Source organism: Falco punctatus, assembly GCF_963210335.1.
Source record: "Falco punctatus genome assembly, chromosome: 2".
NCBI lineage: Eukaryota > Metazoa > Chordata > Aves > Falconiformes > Falconidae > Falco > Falco punctatus.
The window spans coordinates 122266270-122288391 of NC_137581.1; the positions used below are offsets into that span (position 1 = coordinate 122266270).

A 22122-nucleotide genomic window follows, 5' to 3' on the forward strand; every position below is an offset into this window, starting at 1 on the left:
AAAAATTAACCCCTCAGTAATACCCCGTACACCTAACAGTTACACTACATTGAGACTACAGTTACATTTAGCCAAAGGAATACATGCAGAACAAAGGGATAATGCGTCCAAGATTTGATTTAAATACACCTTAAATAGCAAAGCCTACTAGGCTAACAGTAGCTCCAAGGAAAGGGAGAGGGGCTCAAACCAGAGTGCATGTGAACTCCAGAGAAGAAACTAACCCAAATTTGCTCATGTAAACATCCAAAATAACTTTGGAAAGTTAGTCCATGGCTTCCTGTTTTGTGGAAGTAAACAAGGTTTTACAGGTTTTCCAGAAAACCAGTATAGCTCACTGCTTATTGCCTCACTATGTTCCCTAAACTGAGATTATGGTTACATTGCCCAAGTTGCAGCGCCTTCCTTGGTTCTGTGGGCTGCTCAAGACCCTTCCAACCGCAGTTGAATTTACAGGAGAGTATATATACACACAAAATACAAATTACTATTTTAGTGCCCCCCTAACCCTTGTATCTGTGCAATAAATTTGAATAACCCCACAGTTTGGTTGCACACTATGCCAAAGCAGGTAAGGGAAATGACTAACACAGCTGCATCACATACTACCAGGACACTGCTGTACTAATGTGAACCACTGATCTGCAAATAGATCCCTCCCTTCACTGAAAAGGCTACCAAATGCTATATTATCTTATTCCATGAGGAAGGACCATTCAGGAACAAACATCTAGTTTCTTACCAGCACTCTAGCTTGCCATGCTCTACCACTTAGTACTAGAAATAAATTCTTCAAAGGCCCTCATTTGGTATATAACTTACGGGAACTGTGCCAAATCCCAGAGAAGTAATGCAATCAGTATGAAACCAGAATATGCAATGGATATGTCCAGACACACAGAGGAAGACTGAAGCAGGGAAGATGCACTACCAATTAAAAAAATTTGCCTAGAAACTTCACTCATCTGCACATACCACTTGCAATAGGAGAGAGAACACAAACCATTAATCAAGGACTTGCAACTCATCTACTATTAAAAAAATGGGAGCATCTTCTAAGGAAGAACAATCTACACATCAGAAGGTTCACACCAAGGAAGGCTTACACTATTTAATACTCTGGAGACAAAAAAAACCAAACCCAAAACCCAAATACACAACACCACAACAATCAGAAATTTGGGTTCTGTTTCACAGGAACATAACAAATTACCTCCCTGCTTGAATAAATATTTTTAGCAGAGTAGAGAAGTGTTTCTTCCCTTATATCTAAGAAGTCCTCATAAGGAACAAAAGAGAAAAAAAATCAAGTATTCCTAAATCCTTCCTTAATTTTATTCTATTTTCTAAAATTTACAGTCTTCTTACAGCATTGTGCTTATAGCTTTTTTTTTTTAATTTTTTTTGCTTGCTTGATGCCCACTCAACCTCACTACTCAACCTCTGAACTTAGTTTCACTTGTTTATCTCCTGTCCTGAAGAGGAAAGTTTCCCAACTGAAAAGCATACACAGAAAACCAAGAAACAAGCAAGTGTTTGTTATTAGTATTTACTCAAAATTGTTTTATTAACCTTTGGATACATAATTCAATTTCAGCATTAAAACAAATTCCTGAAGTTGGTAACTTCTCTTCCTGGAAGAGTCACAAAAAAGTAGTTATTTATTCAAAACAAACTTTAAAACAGCAGTCCTTTGTCAAAGTCTGCACAAAGTTACTTGCAGGTATAAAATGACTTTCCATTGTGTATTGTAAAGGATAATTAGATGCCAAAGAGATTTCTGAGGTCAGCCAGAGTGAGCTTAGTGAAGACCTCCCCTTTGCCTGACAGCACCTGCTGAGCAAGAGCTTTCTTCCTCCTTTGGAGTTGCATGATCTTTTCTTCTACTGTTCCTTCACAGACAAACCTTAAAAAACAACCGAACAACAAAAATCCCTAAAAGACCACCACCACAAAACCAACCACAAAGCCACATCATCACAACTGCTAGGAAAAAGCATCAGTATTATACAAGCACTTCCCCAGTAGATTTCCAAAGACTTGTCTCACTTAAAAATTAAACAGCCTATTATGTGACTGACAATCTATCTGTGCACAGAACACAGCAGTTTTAATATCCAGATATCATAACAGTTCAAATAAAAGCCTGATGCGCTTTAGGCCTCAGCTGTGGTCATCTGAAGCAACAGTAATCCTGTGACAAAATCCTGCGATGATTGTTTGATAACTTATGGCACCCATTACACTAAAAACATCATACACAAAATAGTATTTTTGATTCCAGTTTCTTTAAGAGTTTGCTGTATGTTTACAATAACTAAGCTAACTTTTCAGTATTTACAGATGCTTTTCTAAAAGTGAAGTTTGTCACTTATTATTAGTGCTCCCCATGTTAGTGATGTTAGAAACATCCAGGCTTAGGGAGCACAGTGAAAAATCTCCACTTAGAAGAGAAATGGTTTGGTGCCCAGATTGTTCTCAGGAATGAACAGAACATTCCCACTAAACCACAGACTGAAAAACAATAAATCACTGCTAGCTATTGTGACAGCAACATGCAGGCACGTGCCACACAGACCACACACAAAAAAATGTTTGTATCTGTGCCTAAATCCCAATGCCACCATCAGGCCTTGTACCTAGCTTTAGGTGAACAGACAAGCCTCAAACCAATGCCTTGTCTCACAAACTAAAGCCAGACAGTACATAAGCAGCAACAGCATCATTTACTGCTAAGGAAAAATCCTGACCTGTGTATCACAACATCCTTCCGCTGCCCTACTCGGTAAATGCGGTCACATGCCTGGTCCTCCAGAGCCGGATTCCTGCAAGGTGAAAAAAATCCCCATAAACAAAGCCACCCACACAAACATTTAAGGGTTTATGTCCAGGAATAATCAAAACATTGAAGCCTCTGCACCTATCCTGTTCTCTTTCTCTGTAGAACTAAATCTGCTCCCAGGTTACCTTAGGTTTACTAGCTCAATTACAAATATTCATCCTGACTGTATTTTCCTTTGCCCTTGGTAGAAGTATGCTACAACTCCACACAAAGTCAGCTGTATGCATTAGACCACTGTTACACATAGCCCTGTATTTCTACTCAGGGAAATCAGAGTTCCTCATGAGGAAAGAGGAGAGCAAAGCAGGAAGGCAAAATCCATTGAAAGAGGCTTTCACTCAGTATTTATGTAAGAAATGGTTCTGTTGGACACAGAGGGAATACTTGGTGCAACTTCCATATTATAGAAACATTTCTTCTTAATGCTGCTATGCAGCAGCTGGTTTTGTACTGAAGCACATTAGTTTGCTTTGTAAGTTACCATGAACAACATTTAATTAAAAAACCCTGTGATTCTGACTTTGATGGGAGACAACATAAGTATTAGGACCTCATATGCACCATTTTCATAGCCCTGCAAAATCCCAAGGTACACTGGCTACACCTGATTATCAACTATGCTCAACACGATTTGTGTTTCAAGACAAATTAGCTGTATGCATTACTGTACCATTTTTATTACTGTAAGATATTAAGACAGGGACTGCCAGGTGCCCAGTATCATTTTATGATACAGACTGCATACTTGCTTCTTTGGATTGCTGTTACCCACCTCCATTTTTTTTTTACCCCTACAGAACTGTATATCATGGTGGTGAGCACTGGATTGGCAAAGCAGAGTGCCTTGAAGTAAGGCTATAGTAAAAACACTTTTCCACAACTAACCATTAGCCCTTACTCTCAGCTAAACACTTCCCTCCTAACCCAGTTGTATCAGACATCAAATTACATGTGATAATAGAGCAAGCAGCACAACCTACATATAGCCTCAGTGATGGAACTTTTATTTCTCTTTACCAGTGCATGTCAAGGAGAAAGAGATTGTTTCCTCCAGTCAAGTTCAAGCCGATGCCTCCAGCCAGCAATGAAACCAACATCACCTTCAAAGGCCAAAAGAGAGTTAAGGAGCCTGTTTCCAGAAAAGTAATGCTTCATATACTCCACATATTCATTTGAACATATTTCTATTAGATGTGTATATTTATTATGTATTTGGGAGCTTGCCAGATGTTACTTGAGGCACAGAAAACTGGACATGGAAGTTATGGCCCAGAGAGGCAAGCCTACCATTCCACATGCATTACACTGATACATTTTTACACGCTAGAGAAAGAACTGGAAAGTTCAGACTATCTCCACATCCCACTCAAATGATCAACCTCTTTTGATGAAAGCCTGTTGCCAACAATGGGATCAATCAGCACCAACTCTAAGTTAACAATAACTATTACTTAAACACAGGCAAATGGACTGATATGGCTTCGTACTCCTTCCACTTTGTTTCCACATAACCTAGTAGTCAGAAAAGGATGAGTAGCTGGGGAGGAAGGGGGATATAAGCAGATCAATTTAGAGACTTCTTGTACAGCAGGAAGAGAACTCAATTAAGGACAGAGACACTTGCTATATATATATATATATATGTATTTCTCAGTTTCATGATAGGATACCTTAAAACCCTGATCTTGTTTAAGGGGTCAGCTATTCATATAGCTGGCAGAAGTCTTCCTTTAAGTTCAAAGCTAGAAGGAGAAATATACCTATTTTGTAGACAGCAGTTTGTTCGAGAAATCTCGCAAAGAAAACAAGCTGATGTAACACATTCTGCCCTTTCAGTCACAGATCCATCCTCAGATGAGACAGCCTGTCCCTGCCTCAATCACAGGAACAGTGTCCAGATGAAAGTGTAATCACTATGAACAATTAATTTGGATGTCTTTAGTCACCTAGCAAGTTTCCTTCCCTTGGCCAAAATTTCAAGCTAGAAGCTATTTCCAAGAGCAGCCAACACACTGTAGTTCACCAGTGTTTAAACACACACCCCTCCCCCCAAAACTCAAAAGTGATACTCATCACATGAGGCCATCTTATTTTGGACATGTGCAAAACCATGACTTGTCTTGCCCCAGTCCCAATCTTCCTATCTTTATACCACGGTGAGATATGTTCTTGTTTATTTCAGCCTCACTCAGATTCAACTGTCATCATCTTTTCTCAGAAAGATCAGTCTTGTAAAAAGCATCTAACATGCTGGAAAACAGCAATAAAGTCTTACAGGCTACTTGGCCAACAGGTGATACTCAGAAAGAAACACCTTCCAATGCAGATGCATGAGCTGGAAACAAGCAACCTGCTCCGAGTAGAGCCAACTGCCCCCATATCTTCCATGCTACTGTCTGGCAACAACATCTTTGAGCACACCAAAGATTTGGACAGCCTTTGAAGTAGTTTTGAAGTCAGATGATCTCAATACCGAAAGTTAAGATCAAAAGGAGCTTTTTAGCAGCTGCTCCTGCCCATTATAATATGTACTTTTATACAGCTACCTCTTTCCCTGCTGATCTTGGCACCTAGAGGTCAAAATGAAAGTGGCACCAGTAAATGGAATCAGGAAGTCAGCTATCACAGCTGCTCATAGTAGCACTAACAACTGTTTTCCTGCCCTGACTGCATACCTGAGGCCCTTTGGGATTGTTATTGAACTCTTCTATCACATCCATTCTCTGTTTAGGATTGACAGAGCCATCCACTGTTGCATACTTCAGCCCTAGTTGCTGGAGGTGCACAGCCACAACTTTCAACAGACTCGTCCACTGAGAGACAACAACACTAGGGAGATAGAAAAGGGAGTTTAGAACAAGTTCTGTGTGTACTGTAGTAGTTTGGTTGTTGCAGCATCTCACCCAAGAGAAAACAATGATTCAGGCACTCTTCCCCACTGCAAACTGGAGCAAAGTCCCTTCCCAATTCAGAAACAGATTCACCTGTAGGTGTAGTGGTAGAACCTGCTATGGAAGGCTAATATCCAATAAACTTTAGACAAATTAAGTCTATAACTTTCACCTCTGGTTTTGGTTTTTTTACATCACCACCATCCAATCACAATTCTGATGTTTTTCTGCAAAATGAATCAAATAGCAACACCAAACTTTGATTTCCCCCAGGCCTCTACCTCCCCACATTTTTTGGATTAAACAGTTTGGGAGGCAATAATTTGTTTGCTAGCTTCTTGGTAGGGAACAAAATCAGTGTTGGTGTTCCCATTCTTATAGTGGGAATGGTCTTTGCAAGAGTCTTTGGAAAATATCTTTCTAAATTTGGTGCAACTCCAGAGTCACCCAAGAACAGGACTTCCCTTCCAACCCACCCCCAACACAACACAGATGTAACTACCTTGCAGCCATATACCTGTAAAATATTGTAGAATGCACCTACAAACAGAAACTCTGTAACACTGCCATCTGGTGCAGAGTGAAGAGAGAGAACTTACACAATGAGAGCTGCAGGACTTCAGCAACACTGAAGTCCTCTGATCAACAGGTTCCTTTTTGCAAACAGGTTCAGTTTTAATCATTGCTTTGTTCCTCCACTTACTTTGGGTGGTGGGGTGGGTTGCAGAGCAGAGGGCAGATACTTCTCAGCACAACCAAATTATTTCCAATTCTGGTTTTGGAGAAGAGAGGCCTCCTGGGCCTCAAGGCCTGACACTTGTCACACAACCCCTTACATTTACACTTGCCTACATCTTAAACTACATTTCTGTCTTCATTTTTTTCCCCTTTTCCTCAAAATCCACTTTCAACTACTGCAGTACTGCCACCATTTTGGAGTTTTGTATTCAATTATTTTAAACTATTTCTGCTGCTGCCAAGAGACATGCTTTTCTCAATCACTATGACTAAAGTAGAGGACATGCTTACTGACCTTTTCTGAGGCTCTGAGTGACTGAGAGTAGTTTTCAGTTCAGCCAGGAGGTGGGCTATCTGCGAGGGGGGGGGGGGGGGAAAGGTTAGTCTGCTTGCTGTCATAACCCAGCTCACACTTGAATATTCTTCATTAAAACAGGAAGTGATCAAACTAGCTCTTCAACTGGGATTTCTTCTGTGCTCAGACTTTCAAGATATTTAAGCAGTCATTGGTATAAGAACACTCCCACCATGGAAAACAGGGTTAAGAAATAAAATCATACAAGCATATTTTACAGATGTCAACCTTTCTGTGAGAAGCCAAATTATTGCCACCTCTCATCTTGCTGCCAACCTATTTCTTTTAACTCTTCACGAGCACCAGACTCTCAGATGTACACTTCTCCCAGCTTCTGTGAATCCAGTGCTCAAGATTTTCACTGAGTTTCTCAGCAGCCAAGTTTCTCAGATTTATCAGAAGTACCCATCAACACCTGATAAGCTGGAGCCTTCACAGAAGGCCAATCTACTCCCTTGAATTCATCTAAATTGCCAACTTAACCTGGTCTGCAATTACCAGGTGTGACAGTTCATTTACAATTTAAAAAGCAAAGTGCTGAAATTCAAGCTTCTCAAAGAAGGTAAGGAAGACACAGTCAGAATACCTTGGTGCTCTCCCTGGTGATTTCAAAGATATCAGTTTTAAAAGCTGTGCCATTGAGGTAGACTGTTGATTTGGAATCAGGAGTCTGGAGCTCAGACAGGGTCAAAGCACTAAGTTGTTCCTCAATGGGGAGGGAAAGGCCTTCACTGTTCAAGTCAACTTGGTCCAGGGCCTGTGGGAAAGCAAGCAATGAAATAAGGGATCACAGTCAAGCCTGAGATCAAGTTCAGTACTGATCTGCAGTCTCTACAACGTCTGCTGAGGATAGTGGGTTTGAAGGAAGCTATGCTATATAAGACAGAACAATTAAAAGAAACACTACTGGGTCAGACCAACAGTCCCTTTGGCCCCTTATTCTGCCCCAGGAAGGGGCAGTGTAGGGAAAATATGTGAGGTCAGCCATTTTCTGTAGTTCAGTCTCCTCAGATCACCCCTGCCGCTGCATTTAACAATTGCTGGATTAAAGATAGATCCTTGCCTGTTCCCTTAGCATCTGGACAGCTGCTTTACATGACAAGAGCAAAAAATGCATGCAAGATCAGTCTCTACCTCAGGCAAGGCAGCTTCAGTCAAGGCACTTAGAGCTCTCCAACACATAGGCCTTTGAAACAGACTACACTTACGGACCTGTGTACTTTTTAATACTAGGTTAAGATCAAGACAACTTCCCTGCTATTACGTTTTGTGATTTTTTTTTAATCTGAATAAAAATATTTCCAGAGACACAGCTGCCCACACAGGTCATGCTGGGGAGCTCTTCAGTAGGAAGTATGCCCATCTAAAACCTCTTGGACTACAAGACACAGTCCTAGAAATGGCTCAGTTCATACACCCCTAGTTAAGAGATACAAGGATGCTACAAGGTCTGCTAACTTACACAAACCCTGTTAAAAAATCCCCATAAAAAGCCCCACACCACGACAATATAATGCAATTACCACTTTCAGTAAGGAGAGATGGCAGCAGCACTGACGGAGCCTCAATAGCATTGACAAGACATGGACAGTACTTGGGACCTGGGAGGCACTTTGGGAACCTGCTAGAAATTCCTTTTGACTGACCCCAAACTCTTGTGCAACTGCCAAGGAAGACAAAACATCACAAGCTCTTGGAGCTATTTCCACACACTGCCCAGCCACCTCAGCAAGAGTATCATCCATAAGAGACAAGAACCAACAGGCAAGCACATACCTAATTTAACATAGGAACCCATCAAACTCCACTTGAAATAAAAAAAAAAACAAACCACCCAAGAAACCCCAACACCACAAATCAGAGTACCACATACCTCAAATAATACTGCCATCTCTCCTCAGATTAATTAGACCTTTATTTCAGAAGAGAATTTTAGACCCAGGGAGGTTAAGAGATTTGCACAGAGCCAAAACAGTGAGAATAGACTTTTTGAATACTATGGTAGGATTTCTTAGTAAGATCAGGTAGGCATTTTCCAAAGAATTTCTAAGTCCTGACCCCATGTGGCCAGGTCTATTCCCTCTCAACTGTGCACTTAAGAGTCACTTCTACAGATGTTTTCAGGGGAGGGTGTACTCAAACCTCTCTCAAATGGGTTACTACCCGCATACTCTCTGCCTTCATTTTTCTGCTCTTGTCTCTTTAGGTAGGATTGTAGTGTTGACCTGGGAAAAACAAGACAAAAACTGTGGGATTTACAGCAGGAAAAAAGGCAAAAGGGACCTAAGCTTAACAAGCAAGCTGATGATGCATTAAGGTAAGGAAGGTTTCATTAATCATTTAGTCACAAAATTATCACCAACACCCCCCCCACCCCCCAGTTTTGTTTGACTTGAATATGATCAAAACCAAGATCCATTTTGGAAAACACAAGAGGAACCAAATCCGCTTACTGGAATACCTTGAGTGTAATAGGAGCCAGGGCCCAATGGACAACATTCTTCATAACAAAAGGACATCTTTAAATGTATATTTAAAAGAAAGGAAGTCTCTTTACAGCAAGAATGTTGAAAGAGACCCTAGGAGAACACAAAGTGACGCCACCTTGCATTACAGCCATCTGTAGAGACCAGCATAATTCCTGATTGTACAAGTATCACAGGGCAAAGGAGATAATTTTCTCCTTTTCAGATGCTGGCACATCATCGTTTAAGAACTACTGCAGCAATTCCAGGTCTCTGGAGTCTTGAAATAAGTTAGATTAACTATAATGGTAGAACGCAAAGCTCATACAAGGCATGAACTTATGGCAGAAAATAAATGAACCTGTTTCAATTATTACCAGAACAAGCAATGTATTTTCAAACATGCTTGACAAAGGAAGGAAAAAACCAAAACAAACAGGAATTTGTCTAAAGGCTCTTCTCATTTAAAGTGGACTTCCTGAGTTTTCATAGCGGTTAAGAAACAAACCCACAGAATACCCTATCTCTACCCACATTCATACCTGGATCTCGCAAAGAGCACATTATACACAGACTGCTCCTCTGCTGAAAGTTTTAATTGATGGAGCTGTGTGCTACGCTGGGGCAGAGATACCTAAAGTAAAAAAGCCATACAGGATCAGATGTATATAGTGCAAAAATCCTACACAACAAACACCAGCATTCCAAGATTTAAGACAGTATTCTAAGTCTCAGCAGATAGCTGTTTATTCATTAAAGTTTTTATTTGTATTAATGCAACTACAGCACAACATAGATGCTCTCAGAACTCCAAGTAGCCTAGTTAACACTCTAGATAAAAGCCTTTATTCCAAATCATCTGGTAATAAAAGGCATGAGTAACCACATAACTCCCATGGAGGGATTAATTTATGTGGATAACTGGCTAGCTGAAAAGGGTCACATAGACATAGTCCAGCTGGCTGGACAAAAATGCACATTGCTCTCAGCTTATATGAAGTAAAGCAAAAATACACTGTCTTTGGCTGTTCTTGTTACACAATAACAGGAAGATTTCAGTGGGAAAAGAATGTTGCAGGTGGGAACAGATAACTACAGAAGAGAAACTAGGGGCGGGCTTGGTATTTAGGCAACTAACCAATAATGAGCTTAGCTTTTGTAATATGTATGAGCTAATTATAACAAGGCATAAAAGGTGACTGTAAAGGCACAATAAACGAAGTCTGCTGATCACTCATATTGAGTGACTGAGTCTTCCCTCCGTCGCAACAAATTTATTACATTGTAAAAGGAGCCTTCTCAGTTCCATAATAAAAAAAATAATAATCAGACAGTATATCAAAGTTACACCTTTTAAAGGTTTACAGACACACCAATGACTGACCTAATACCCAGTTTAACAGACCACTTTTAAGGAGTAATGCTGAAAGCATGCACCAAATCCACCTGACACGCGGCTGCTCTAATCCTTAGATATCTAGGCTAGCTCAGAGACCTAGGCTAACTTTGCACAGAGTGGGCATCTACTTGCAATTACTTGATGTATTCTTGTCTGCAAGTGATTTATAACTAGAAGTTTTAGTTATTCTGCTTATTTCTGCTTTCTGGATAAAGAGTTAAAGCATCCCACAGACATTTGCTCCTTTTTCTCAAGAGATTGCAGTAGACAGGAAAGCCTGCCCATTAACAAGTTTACATGTATAAATAACTAACTGGCAGCTGCAAGGAAAACTGAGTAATTGTCTAGTTGTGGAGGGTGAAGTTCTTACCAAGGGCTTGCCTGCTGAATCCAGCTGGTCCTTAGTTCTCCGTAATAATAGGCTCCTGGTTAAGAGGCTTAGCCTCTCTCCTCCCTTCTTTGTGTTATTATCTACCTGGTACTTCCACACTCTGTATTCATCAAAAGGAGAGCAACGTAGAAACCTAAGACAGGAAGGAAGGAGACTTCATACCAAGAGAAGTAGAGTTCTTCAGTTACTATTGAGTGACCAGAACTATAGTTCTTTCTATCCAAACAAACCACTTCCAAATGCCATAACTGCTAGGAGCAAAAAAACACTTCCAGTGTAATGGGACTGATAACTTTTTTTGCTCAAAAGTCTTTGCACTACTAACTCTGTAAAAGTGTCTTTCTGATACTGTACCCATCTATCCCCCTTAGCTCATTACGTCTCAAGCATCACCAGCAAATGAAGGATATCAAAATGCAGAGGCACTTGCAAAAAAGCATATTAGTTTTTTCAAAATACCATAGCTCTTACTTGAAAATTAATTTGTTATCCAAAATTAATTTCAAATGCAAGTTCTCTCTGGTTTAACAACACCCTTCATAATTTCCCTCCCCCTCAGCAACTAAGAACAGAGTTTAACTTGTTTATTAGTTGTTTTGAGAAGCCAAAGTTTTCACCCTTTGCTTCAATGCTCTTGTCACACAACACTCTAATAAGATCCTCCCAGTCTGCCCTGGTAGGAACAAGGATTATCACACAGACCTTGCATTCATTAAAATTGATCTTCTGATCTCCTATGTCTCCAAGAGGAATTTGACAAGATCAATTTCTATGGAAGCTAGACACAACATGCAACAGCAGACACATGGTCAGTCTTACATAATGCCTCAGCCACGGCCTTTGCAATCCAGTGCCTGAAGTGTTAATATAACTAGTCTCACTACCCCACATGTCTTAAACAGCTTTGGCACATCATCAGTCATCAGCAAAGAATTACTGGAAATGGAGCCCTGTCCACATGTTTACATGCAGCCAGCTCACCTCAGGAGAGAGTACATGTCCAGTAAGTTGTTCTGTATCGGTGTCCCTGTAACAGCCCATCTGGCACTGGCCCTCAGTTTGCACACAGCTGCAGAGGTTTGAACCTTTGGGTTTTTAATATTGTGAGCTTCATCCAATATAACTCGAGCCCAAGCTATCCTGAGCAGAGGGGAGCAGGGAGATGATCCACTCTGAAAGAAGCAGCAGACTATAACTCAGAGCAATAGCCTTGCCAAGCTCTCTAAAAAGCTAGAAGAGAACATATTTCTCTGGCAGGAAGCCTTTTCCTGACATTAGCTGGCAGTAATCTGAGCTCTGTCATGTAGGAGATACTCTAAGAAAAAAAAAAAAGCACCTCTTCAAAACTTCCATGAAGGTTTATAAACTGAAGTACTTATTTGCCTGTTCTTAACAATATCTAATATTTTGCCGTTTTGCTTGCTTTTAATGTTCTATCACCTTTTTGCTCCCAAAAGGCATTTCACATCAGTAATATTTTGCTGGGCCGGCACAAAGGACCACGTAATTCTTCTGATCTCCCTACAGTTTTACAGATGCCACCCTTGCAGTTTCAGGAAATCCAAAGGCCCATTTTGCTTTGAGAGCTACACCTAGATCTGTACACAGAGGTAGGAGACAATATCCACCAGCAAAAGGCTTCCTCTATACTGCGTAGCCAAGTTCAGTTAGCATTCAGCAATCCCTTTTATTTTCATAGCATAGAAAATAGTTTCTTCAAGAGCACGGCATGTAACCTCCCTCAGTCTCAGTTCAGACTGAGAACTGAATCAGTGCCAGAGTACAACAGGCTTCTGGTAGTTTAAAGTGGTATTAGTGTTTCAAGCCGCAAGGAATACCTAACAGGAGATTCTAGTGTTCCTTCACAGTCCCACTCAAAAGCAAAAGCATGAGATTCACCATTGTGCTCTTAAAATTAAGACATTTCAACTGTATTCAATGTATGTATTCTGTATTACTACAGAACAGATTTATTGTTAATATTTCTCTTCACTGTCTTTCTGCACTTCACAGCACTTTCTCTCATTGCTGTATTTTTACTGTGCAAACTCAGAGGACTTAAGGGGGGGGCAGAGAATCAACCTGTTGCTCACTATAGCATACATAAGGTACTACTTGAAACAGTAATGGCTTGCAACACCTCAGAACAAAACATTAAGGCAATCCTCTATCAACAACATGGCTTCTCACCCCCACATCATGGTCCTCAGCAGGGACTTCCCACTCCTCTTTGCTTGTGGGAACCTCCTTGGAGAGAAGATTGTAGGTTGTGACAACAACATCATATTCAGAGAGCCTACATAAAGGGAAAGTAGTAATCAGGAGCAAGAACAAATGAGGAATTCATTTTGTAAGACCAACAAAATGGACACTGAAGGTTTAACAAGACAGTTCTACAAGAGCTGAAATGCAGTTTTACAGCAAACTGAGCTTCACATCAGTCAAACAGGAGGACACATTGTCCTCATTTTACAGATACTGGAAGTAGACACAGCAAGTTCAAGACTACAGTAAAAGCCAGTGGTACAGAATGTACACTGCACAAGATGAACCCTACTTAGAATATGGCACCTAGAAATACTGCTCAGCATGGCCTAAAGTGGTATAGAAATATTTTGATCTAAACATGGCTTTTTTTTTTTTTTTTTGCAGCTGTACAAAGCACAAGCATGGAAGAAACTACCACTGAACCTCTGCAAGAGATGTTGTAGAGAATATACACCTTTTTTGTTACCAGGAACAGCAACAGCCTGCACCAGAACCACTCAGCATGGGTACACGCCATAAATGTTTTGCTATATGCACCTCAACAGCAGCCTGACCTTCCAGATCCTCCATTTCCATACTTTAGGTTTTTCAATTGTTCTACAACCACTGAATTTCTGCTGGTATACACAACCTCTCATTAAGTACTATTTTACTTTTCTTGGTCATATTTATGATTTAGCACTTACACATCTGCCTGTTTGTATCTGATTGGCCCATGGTACAAATAGACCCTCAGCTTGCCACAGCCCACATGTTTGTCAATCTCTTTCTTCCAGTGATGGATCAAGGATGCAGGACAAATTATTAAAGTGCTGCAGGAAGGAACAACAGTAGAATCTGCAGGGAAACATTGCACACAGGTTTCAATGTCTTCATATTTGACTACGAAGACAGTAGTTTTGGAAACTCGTAACAATTAAGACGACCAGTTCACTTGTCCTGTGAGCATAGTTTGTGAAGCAGGTATCTCTACTTTGCACTCTTGAGGACTGTTATTTCTGGGTGGAAAAAGCCTACTTAAACACTAATGCATCACCTCCTATCCACTCAGAAGTATGCTACGTATCCGTGCACTTCCTTTGGATAAGCTGAAAGGTTAGAATTCAGGAACTAACCCTGATCTCTCCTGAGAATACAATACAAAATGCATTCATTCTTGTTCTAGAAACTGAAATGCTCCCATTTTGAACAACACCGGAAAAAAACAGTAAACTTGGTAAGACAGAAAAAAAGTAGTTCAACCAGTTCCAAGAGGATGGAGACAGTAACAGGTTGTGGACACAGAAACAATACTCCTTAAAAATGTGAACATCCCTTATCTCTATGGATAAGATAGAAGTAATTGTACGGGGGGAAAAGAAAAAAAAAAAAATCAGTAACAGGGAGGTGAGTAGTAACTAATTTAAGTCCTTTTGCTATGAGAACTATGCATATATTGAAAATAACTACGAAACTTTTTTCAAAGCAGCATATGTTAGCTTTAACTAGTTCAGGAAACTAATCAAACAAAAAGCCCCAAACAGTATAAATTAATGAGTGGGGAAATTCTAAACATCCAATGAAAGAGCAAATGACACTGATCAAGAGAAAGGCCTTGCAAGGGAGTGCAGTAAAAATTAAGCCCAGTGGAATTTTCCTACAGAAGGGAAGTGAGCACACAGAGCCTGTTGTTTATGAGCCATTAACCTATAACACTTTAGGCATTTCAAATGCCACCTGCATCACAATGTATGTACTGTATGATGGAAACATTTCTGTACCATTTCTGGATAGCCATATTTTTAACGTCTCCTTTTTCTTCTCTGTCTTCAGCTGCTTCTGGGCCAGAATGAGAGCAATCATTGTTAGAGTCTTCCCCAAGCCCATGTCATCCGCTGGAAAGACATACAGAAGCTGTGATGGTCTGCAGAAATGAGCCCCCCTAGCTGAGATGCACACAGAGGTACATACCACAACATAAATTGCCTGAAGAACCCAGGAAATAAAAATATGTGCCTGACAATTTCAGGATATTATTTAATAATGGCTAAACAGCTGTAATTGGTGGCCAAGGGCCACAGAGAAACAAGGCCTTTTGACACACCTACATAATAACTGGTTATTGGCCTCCAATAACAGTTGTGCTAAACTGTTGCTGCCATGAATCTGCCCCGAAAATCCACTTTCCTGTTCTGTTGCTTACCCAGAATCCCTCCACATGGCCTCTGACTCTCTCTCCAGAGTAGCCATGCAAGCGCCTGTTTTTGGTGCAGCAGCAATGGAACCTGAAAGGGCAAGACAAAGGATTTGAAGGAACCTCCTTGTGAAGTTCAGACACTTCTGTTTCCTCTACCAACTTATCCAGGTGAACTGTCCTACAATCCTACTGAAAGGAGTTTGCCTACTTGTTCTTTTCCCACATGGAGGGGGATACCCAAGATAAGCAACTACTGGAGACAGGAGGTCAGTAGTACCATAGATCAGTCTTGCTGATGCTTTATAGACAAACCAACCTAGCACCTCACCATGCTCTAAAAGCATGTAAAGGCAGCTCATTCAGGTGGAAAAGCCATCAAAGTGCACCCTGTTCACAATAGGCATCGCTATCAAGGAAAGGGATTGAGAACACTTCCCCTTTTCTCACCAAGCCTAAGACCCCTACAGACTCTTAAAATTAAGACAGGAAGAGGGACTGCACACTGTCATCAAACATGAAGTGACCTTCCCCAGCCTGAAAAGGTCCCAAGAGGATCTGACAAGTGATACAACCTATATACAACAACACACCATCTTGTGGAGGCATACGCCTTCCAATACCTTGCATGTAGCCTCAACTATGGGTTTTGCACCACCCAACAGAGGTGCTCTTTGGCAGATCAGAACAGACTACTCTGGAGTCTGCTGGGTTGCATGAGCTCAATCATCTGCAACACGTCTTTCAAAGACTATTTCTTATAGCTTACTGGGAGACAGAACAATGAGAAGGTTCTCAGTCTGTTTCTCACCAGACACCTGCCTATTCTGCCAGTCACATACAAACCAATGGTTGTGGGTTAGTTGCTTTGAGGCACTACTACTACTACATTCAAGCCTTAAATATTCTGAAGACACCACAGCAGGAGGGTAGAACATCAGTATTAGCAATCTGAAGCAACTGTAATGGATGGAGAGTGTCTCCTTCCAGCAGGATGAAAACTGAAATACTTAAAAATGTGAAAAGGTCGGATGCTCCAGGGTATCACCCAGATGCTACACTTCATTCATCAGCATGACATCCTCCATCCTTGCCAACTCACCTTCAATCCAGAGGGATCTTCAGTGGTTGTCTGCTTTGTCGGACAGGATTCTAGAGATTTGTGAAGATGATTAATCGCCTCACTTGTGGCACTGTGTACAGCCCCAGTTCGGTCTTCTGTCTGTCTTCCTCCATATAGATTCTGCACACCAGATTTCACTGGAAAGATACAGTATTATGCATGAGATGTGTTTACAAAACTAACTTTCCCAAGCAGACCTTTCATCTCAGAGACTGATCTCAGTGGCTCCAGATGCCTGGGTGGCAGTACACAGCTCACAGTAACAAAAGAGGTTCAGTACTCTTATCCTTATCCACAATTTGCAGGATTACCTCAGAAGTAGTTCTCACCACTGTTCCCTTTAATGAAAATAAGTCCTTCTGTACTTACTTCCAAAACTGTGGCCATAATATTCACTGGAACCCAAAGCAGCAGCAGCAGGGTAACTGTGTGAGCCTGAAGAGGTCCTTGCTGTAGGATCCTGGAGTAGTAGTGGTGTTACCAACTTTGTACCACATGCCCTGCCAAATGGGTTAGGCATAGATTCCTCATGGCAGCCACTGCTTGTGCCATCCTCCCCTTAAGAAGAAAAAAAAAAATGCAGGCTGAACAGGTTGCACAATGGACCTTAGAGCCTTGCATTACAGCCCAGAGAAGGGCTCTCACTTTGCTCAATAAGTAGTTTATAACAACAGAGTGAACTTTGCAACCGTGATCAGGTTAGTTCTAACACAAGGTCAGTCCTGTACACTGCTCCCAGAGGATTTATCACTTTCAAAACGTTGACAAGAAGGATGCCTTTAATTTCAAAAAACTATCAAAACATCCAAGAACAAGTGGGTTAAAAACTAGCGAGCTTTTCTCTCCTTCCTGGAAAAGTCCGCCTTGCTTAAAACCAGATATTAAGACATTGGGACTGCTTGTTGTGTAGTGGTCTGTGAGTTATTGCTTCCTTGCTAGAGATCTTCCATTTCCAGAGTTGTCAACTGCATCTTTTCATCAACACAATTGGTATTATGATCACAAAGTAACTCTCCAGTTGAGGTGATTGTACAGGTAACTCAAAACTCCTCTCTTCCACAGGTGATTAATACTAGTTAATAGAATTAGGAAATCGCTTTACAGGAATAGCACGCTGGAAGCTGCTTATCTTTTATCTGGTAACTGAAACCTTCAGACACAGCAGCCAAAACATGGATAAGCAGTATTGTTCCACATTGCAAAGAGGAAGTTAACACTTCACTGGCAAGTTCTTAGATAGACACCTGCCTCAATCATGTAGCCAAAGCTGGAAACAGAACTAGTCCTGGGTCCTCACTACGGGAGGAAACTCTCTCGGTAAGCCAACACTCTTCATAGAAAACATTCCAAGTTATTCAGTTCATCCTCTCCCAGACACAGATTTTGCAACTAACAATTTTCATCCTCAGTGAATCTCAACAGACAAACTTTACATAGACCACATAACGTGTAACTATATGCTATACTTCCTCAATATTAACAACTACAGTACCAGAAACTGTTTTGCAAAGTTCTGAGGCAAAAACATTTGTCCCTACCTTTTTCAGCAGTATCTGCTGTTGAAACATTAAGAGCACCAAGTGCAGCTTCCAAATCCTGCACTTGCTTTAATAACCGTTCCCCTTTATCTGGCAGCAGCTGCACATTCACTGTAGCCAATGTACTCTGCAAGAACAAAATAGAGTCCAAACCCAGAGTGTGCTTACCAAGCTCTCTGCCAACAGAGAACAATCAGGTCAGAAGTTTTAAAACACTAATCTTAAGTCATAGTAATTTGTATTTTGATACTGCTCTACAATCTCCAAAAGCATGTAAGTGTTATTCAGTGTGATTAAATAGTCTTTTAACAGAAAATGAACTAAACAGTGTACTTTAAAGGAGATGGAAAGATGCAGAGCCTCCCCCTTTTTATGAAACAGGATGAACAGGTACTTGAAAAATCTTGACATATCTCAGATCACACAACATTCAACTTATTTGCACATTTCTTTCTATACTAGCAGGAATAGCAGTTTGTTTATTTTGAGGTTCTGTTCTGAGCTCTAGGCAAATGGTCTTTTATAATAAAACCTATGGAACACAGTTATCGGCAGTTATCAAAAAAAAAAAAACGAAAGAGGCAGATAGTTTACTTCATGTCAAGTGTGAGCTTTCATGGCTAGATCACTCTTACTCCACAAGGCCAAGACAGACCACCAGAAAGAGCCACGTTACTTAAAGTTAAGCTGGCTGTGCACTGCTCCACCTTATGCAAATTACTTGCTGTGTAAAAGATAGACACAACCTTAGGCAGGTAGAAACTGAGCAGCCCCAGATGCAGAAGGCTGTATTACCTTAGGTGTGATTGTCTCACATGTGACTTAAAACAACTAGCCTGTGCCTAGGCCAAATTCCCTCCCTTGCCCCATCTTCCTAAACCATCAAAAGATTTCTGAGTTTCTGCTGTAAGGGAATACCATACCCTGATGCTTATCATGAGTAAAGGGAAGTCCCCCTGAAATTAGAACACCCACCCACCCCACCCCCACCCAAAAAACCCAAGCCATGCAATAAGTTACCTTCTTCTGCTTCAGCTGGACTACAAGATGGTTGTGAAAAGCTTTATGGTCCTGGGGTCCTTCCACGTGATGTGATACTGCAACTCCTGCTAAAGATGTCTGCTGCATACTCTTCCCTGAAGGAATGTGTCTTGACTGCAAATCCTCAACTGATTTATCAGGTTTACTTTTACTAAATGAGGAGTAAACAAATCTTAATTCATCACTGTCACCACCAGAGACTTCACCACCAGACTGTCCCAGCCCTAGTCTGATTTGCATCTTGGGCAGCACTGTCTCTCCTCCTCCCTTCAGGGCAGCATCTTGGAATACCAACTGTGGTACTGCTGGGGTAATCTCATTGTCTTTAGACATTGGCTTCATTTCACCATTCTTCTTATCAATGTATTCTTTCTCTCTGGTTTCTTTATCCCCACAGCTTAAGCTTTTCTCCCCGCACTGCTCCTGCTCTGGAGGCTTGGTACTTGTACTTTGCTTTCTAAGGCCTAGTGGAAAGAACTTTGATCTCCCACCTGACTCCTTATCTGCACACTCTGAAGACTTCTTAGATTCCCTGCCACTGCCACCATGTATCTCTTCCTCCCAAAGGGTGTTTTTCCCTTGCTCAGTCTCAAAAAGGCAGAGTTTAGATTTAAAGACTATGCTCTCAAGTTCCAGATCACTCTTATTTTCCATGGACTGCTTATCTTTAGTTTTCAACCCTTCTAGAAGTTCTTTCTCTATGGAGGAATCAGAAATTGATTTCTTTTCTTTATATGACACCAGCATGCTCTCTTTCTCTACTTTTACTTCTTTTGCTTCACTTTCCTCTCTGTTTCCTTGCTTAACTTGATTGCAGCATGATGGTTCATCATTTTTGTCTATCACTTTGAATGGATTCCTTTGGCTACTAAAGAGAGGTGTTGTGTTGGACTGGGATTCTAAGGCTTCTGATGCTTTCGTAGCTTTTGGATCCTGCAATATATACAAGCGAGTAAATGCTAACATTCCAATTATTAAAGCCTACTAACAATACATACAACCTCATCGTTTCTAAAGCAAGACTTCATTCTCTACAAACATAATCTTTCCTGTCATTTTAACAGGATCAGCATAAACATTTTACAACGAAAATGAACCAGAACTGCTGTGTTTCTGCTTTGCCATTTCTGTGGTTTTTTTGGGATCAAGTCCCAACATTGTCATCCTCAAGAAAAGAGGACAGCCAGAGATCAAGTTTCTTTTAAGACTTGAGAACAGTGATTACATCACACAATTCAGGAATAAGAGAAGTCTGACCTGGAGGACAGCTAAGCAGCCTCAGAGGTGATTACAGTATACAGAATGAGAAGTCATGCTGGAATAAGCTGATAAGGTAATACAAATTAAACATTCATACCTGCCATGGGATACTTCCACACCATTTCTTCCCATTCAACTTACTTTTAAGGCATCGGTAAAACAACCTACCAATGAATAAAATAAGATCAGAACTGCATGAGCAAGTACAGGAACTCTTAAGCATTCTTTAAAAAGTATTTGCATGAAAAACATCATAACAAGTTTTCTTGACCTGTACTTTATATCCAGACTTCTGCCTAACAAAAGGCTACAAGCACTGCCAACAAAGCTTTTTACAAAAGCATTGTTCTTCGGATAGAGATTCCTAGGTCTTTGAGTTGTTCATTTTTTAATTTTAGCAATAAAAGCCAACCTGCTTGGTCAAAAATATTGTCCATGTTCAAAGCCTCAGAAGTGTCCTATGATTTCAGTGTGTAAGGAAACAGCTATTCTTTTAGTTATATCACCTCACCTTTGAGCACCTTAGGAGTAGAAAGACTTCGGATGCAATCGTTTTTAAAACTCACAGCCAACCAGGACTGCTGCAAGAACTTCAGAGTTAATACTGGTGAATTTGACACAACTATCGTGAGACCTGGATGAGTCCTGCCTCTAAGCCACATTCAATTCTGTTAAAAACAAACATTATAACTTCCACTTTGGTTTATGCTATTGACTATAATTGCTAATAAAAATAGCAAATATTCTGAAAGAGACCAAGTGAAGCCCCCAAGGCTAGATAAGTCTCTTCAATTCTAGAAGGAATCAGCAAGTCAGCCACCATCAAAAATTTTCCAGCGTTCAAACCTGCACAGCAAACCTTTGTTTCCACTTTGAGAAACTTACTGGTACTCATCTCCACCCTTCTGCTGAACCAGGGCTTGCAACTCCACCATGCATCCCTCATGGATCAAGCAGTGAGAGGCAGGAACGCTGGCAAGAGCAAAGTAAGGGAAAAGGGTAATAAAGACCGGACAGGCAGGCCAAGGAACACCGACAGCTGAAAACAACTACCTGGGACAAAACTCTTACAGAGCCTGCTCAAACTCGAGCGACTAAGAACATGAGACTACGACTACAGCCACAGCACCAGGCTTCCCCCAGAACAGCCGTGCGTGCGTGCCCATGCCCCTGCCCCCCACCGGAGAGGAGCCCCGGCCCCCGGCCCTTCACCTACTGCGCCGGGAGGACGAAGCCGCAGGGCGTAGGGCCCCGCACTCCGCACACATAGAAGCTCTTTCCCTGGTTGGGGCCATCGCGGACGCCCGTCTTCAGGAGGCAGAGGGATCCTGCAGCGCGGAGAAGAGCAGAACGGGTGAGAGACCGAGACCGAGACCGAGACCGAGACCGAGACCGAGACCCAGACCCAGACCCAGACCGAGACCCAGACCGAGACCCAGACCCAGACCCAGACCCAGACCCAGACCCAGACCCAGACCCAGACCCAGACCCAGACCCAGACCCAGACCCAGACCCAGACCCAGACCCGTCTCACCGTGCTCTGCGCACCACTCAGCCTCCATAACCGAGCAACAGCCGCCACGCGCGCTTTTGGAATCACCCAATCCCACCCAGTGCCTGCAGACTGTCCAATCAGAA

At 41.4% G+C, this 22122-nt stretch overlaps 1 protein-coding gene across 3 annotated transcripts; it reads right to left on the reverse strand.

Moving 5' to 3' along the window:
- Positions 1–1533: 1533 nt before the first annotated feature.
- Positions 1534–22111, reverse strand: TTF2 (transcription termination factor 2). 3 transcript variants are annotated; one of them, XM_080375971.1, is made up of 23 exons: positions 22019–22111; positions 21697–21812; positions 21370–21456; positions 20582–20648; positions 19204–20157; positions 18184–18310; positions 17015–17203; positions 16625–16782; positions 15532–15613; positions 15110–15223; positions 14036–14186; positions 13272–13377; positions 12063–12253; positions 11061–11214; positions 9834–9925; positions 8969–9051; positions 8350–8489; positions 7413–7583; positions 6767–6825; positions 5518–5671; positions 3860–3942; positions 2751–2825; positions 1534–1906 (listed from the first exon to the last, which is right to left on the reverse strand). In XM_080375971.1, exons 2-23 carry the CDS (start codon positions 21777–21779, stop codon positions 1762–1764), a joined length of 3465 nt encoding a protein of 1154 aa, XP_080232097.1. In that variant the 5' UTR covers positions 21780–21812; positions 22019–22111; the 3' UTR covers positions 1534–1761. The 3 variants fall into 3 exon arrangements, with proteins under 3 accessions (XP_080232097.1, XP_080232096.1, XP_080232098.1); XM_080375970.1 differs by having other exon boundaries at positions 21701–21812; positions 22019–22108; XM_080375972.1 differs by lacking the exon at positions 22019–22111 and having other exon boundaries at positions 21697–21879.
- Between the last annotated feature and the right edge of the window lie 11 nt (positions 22112–22122).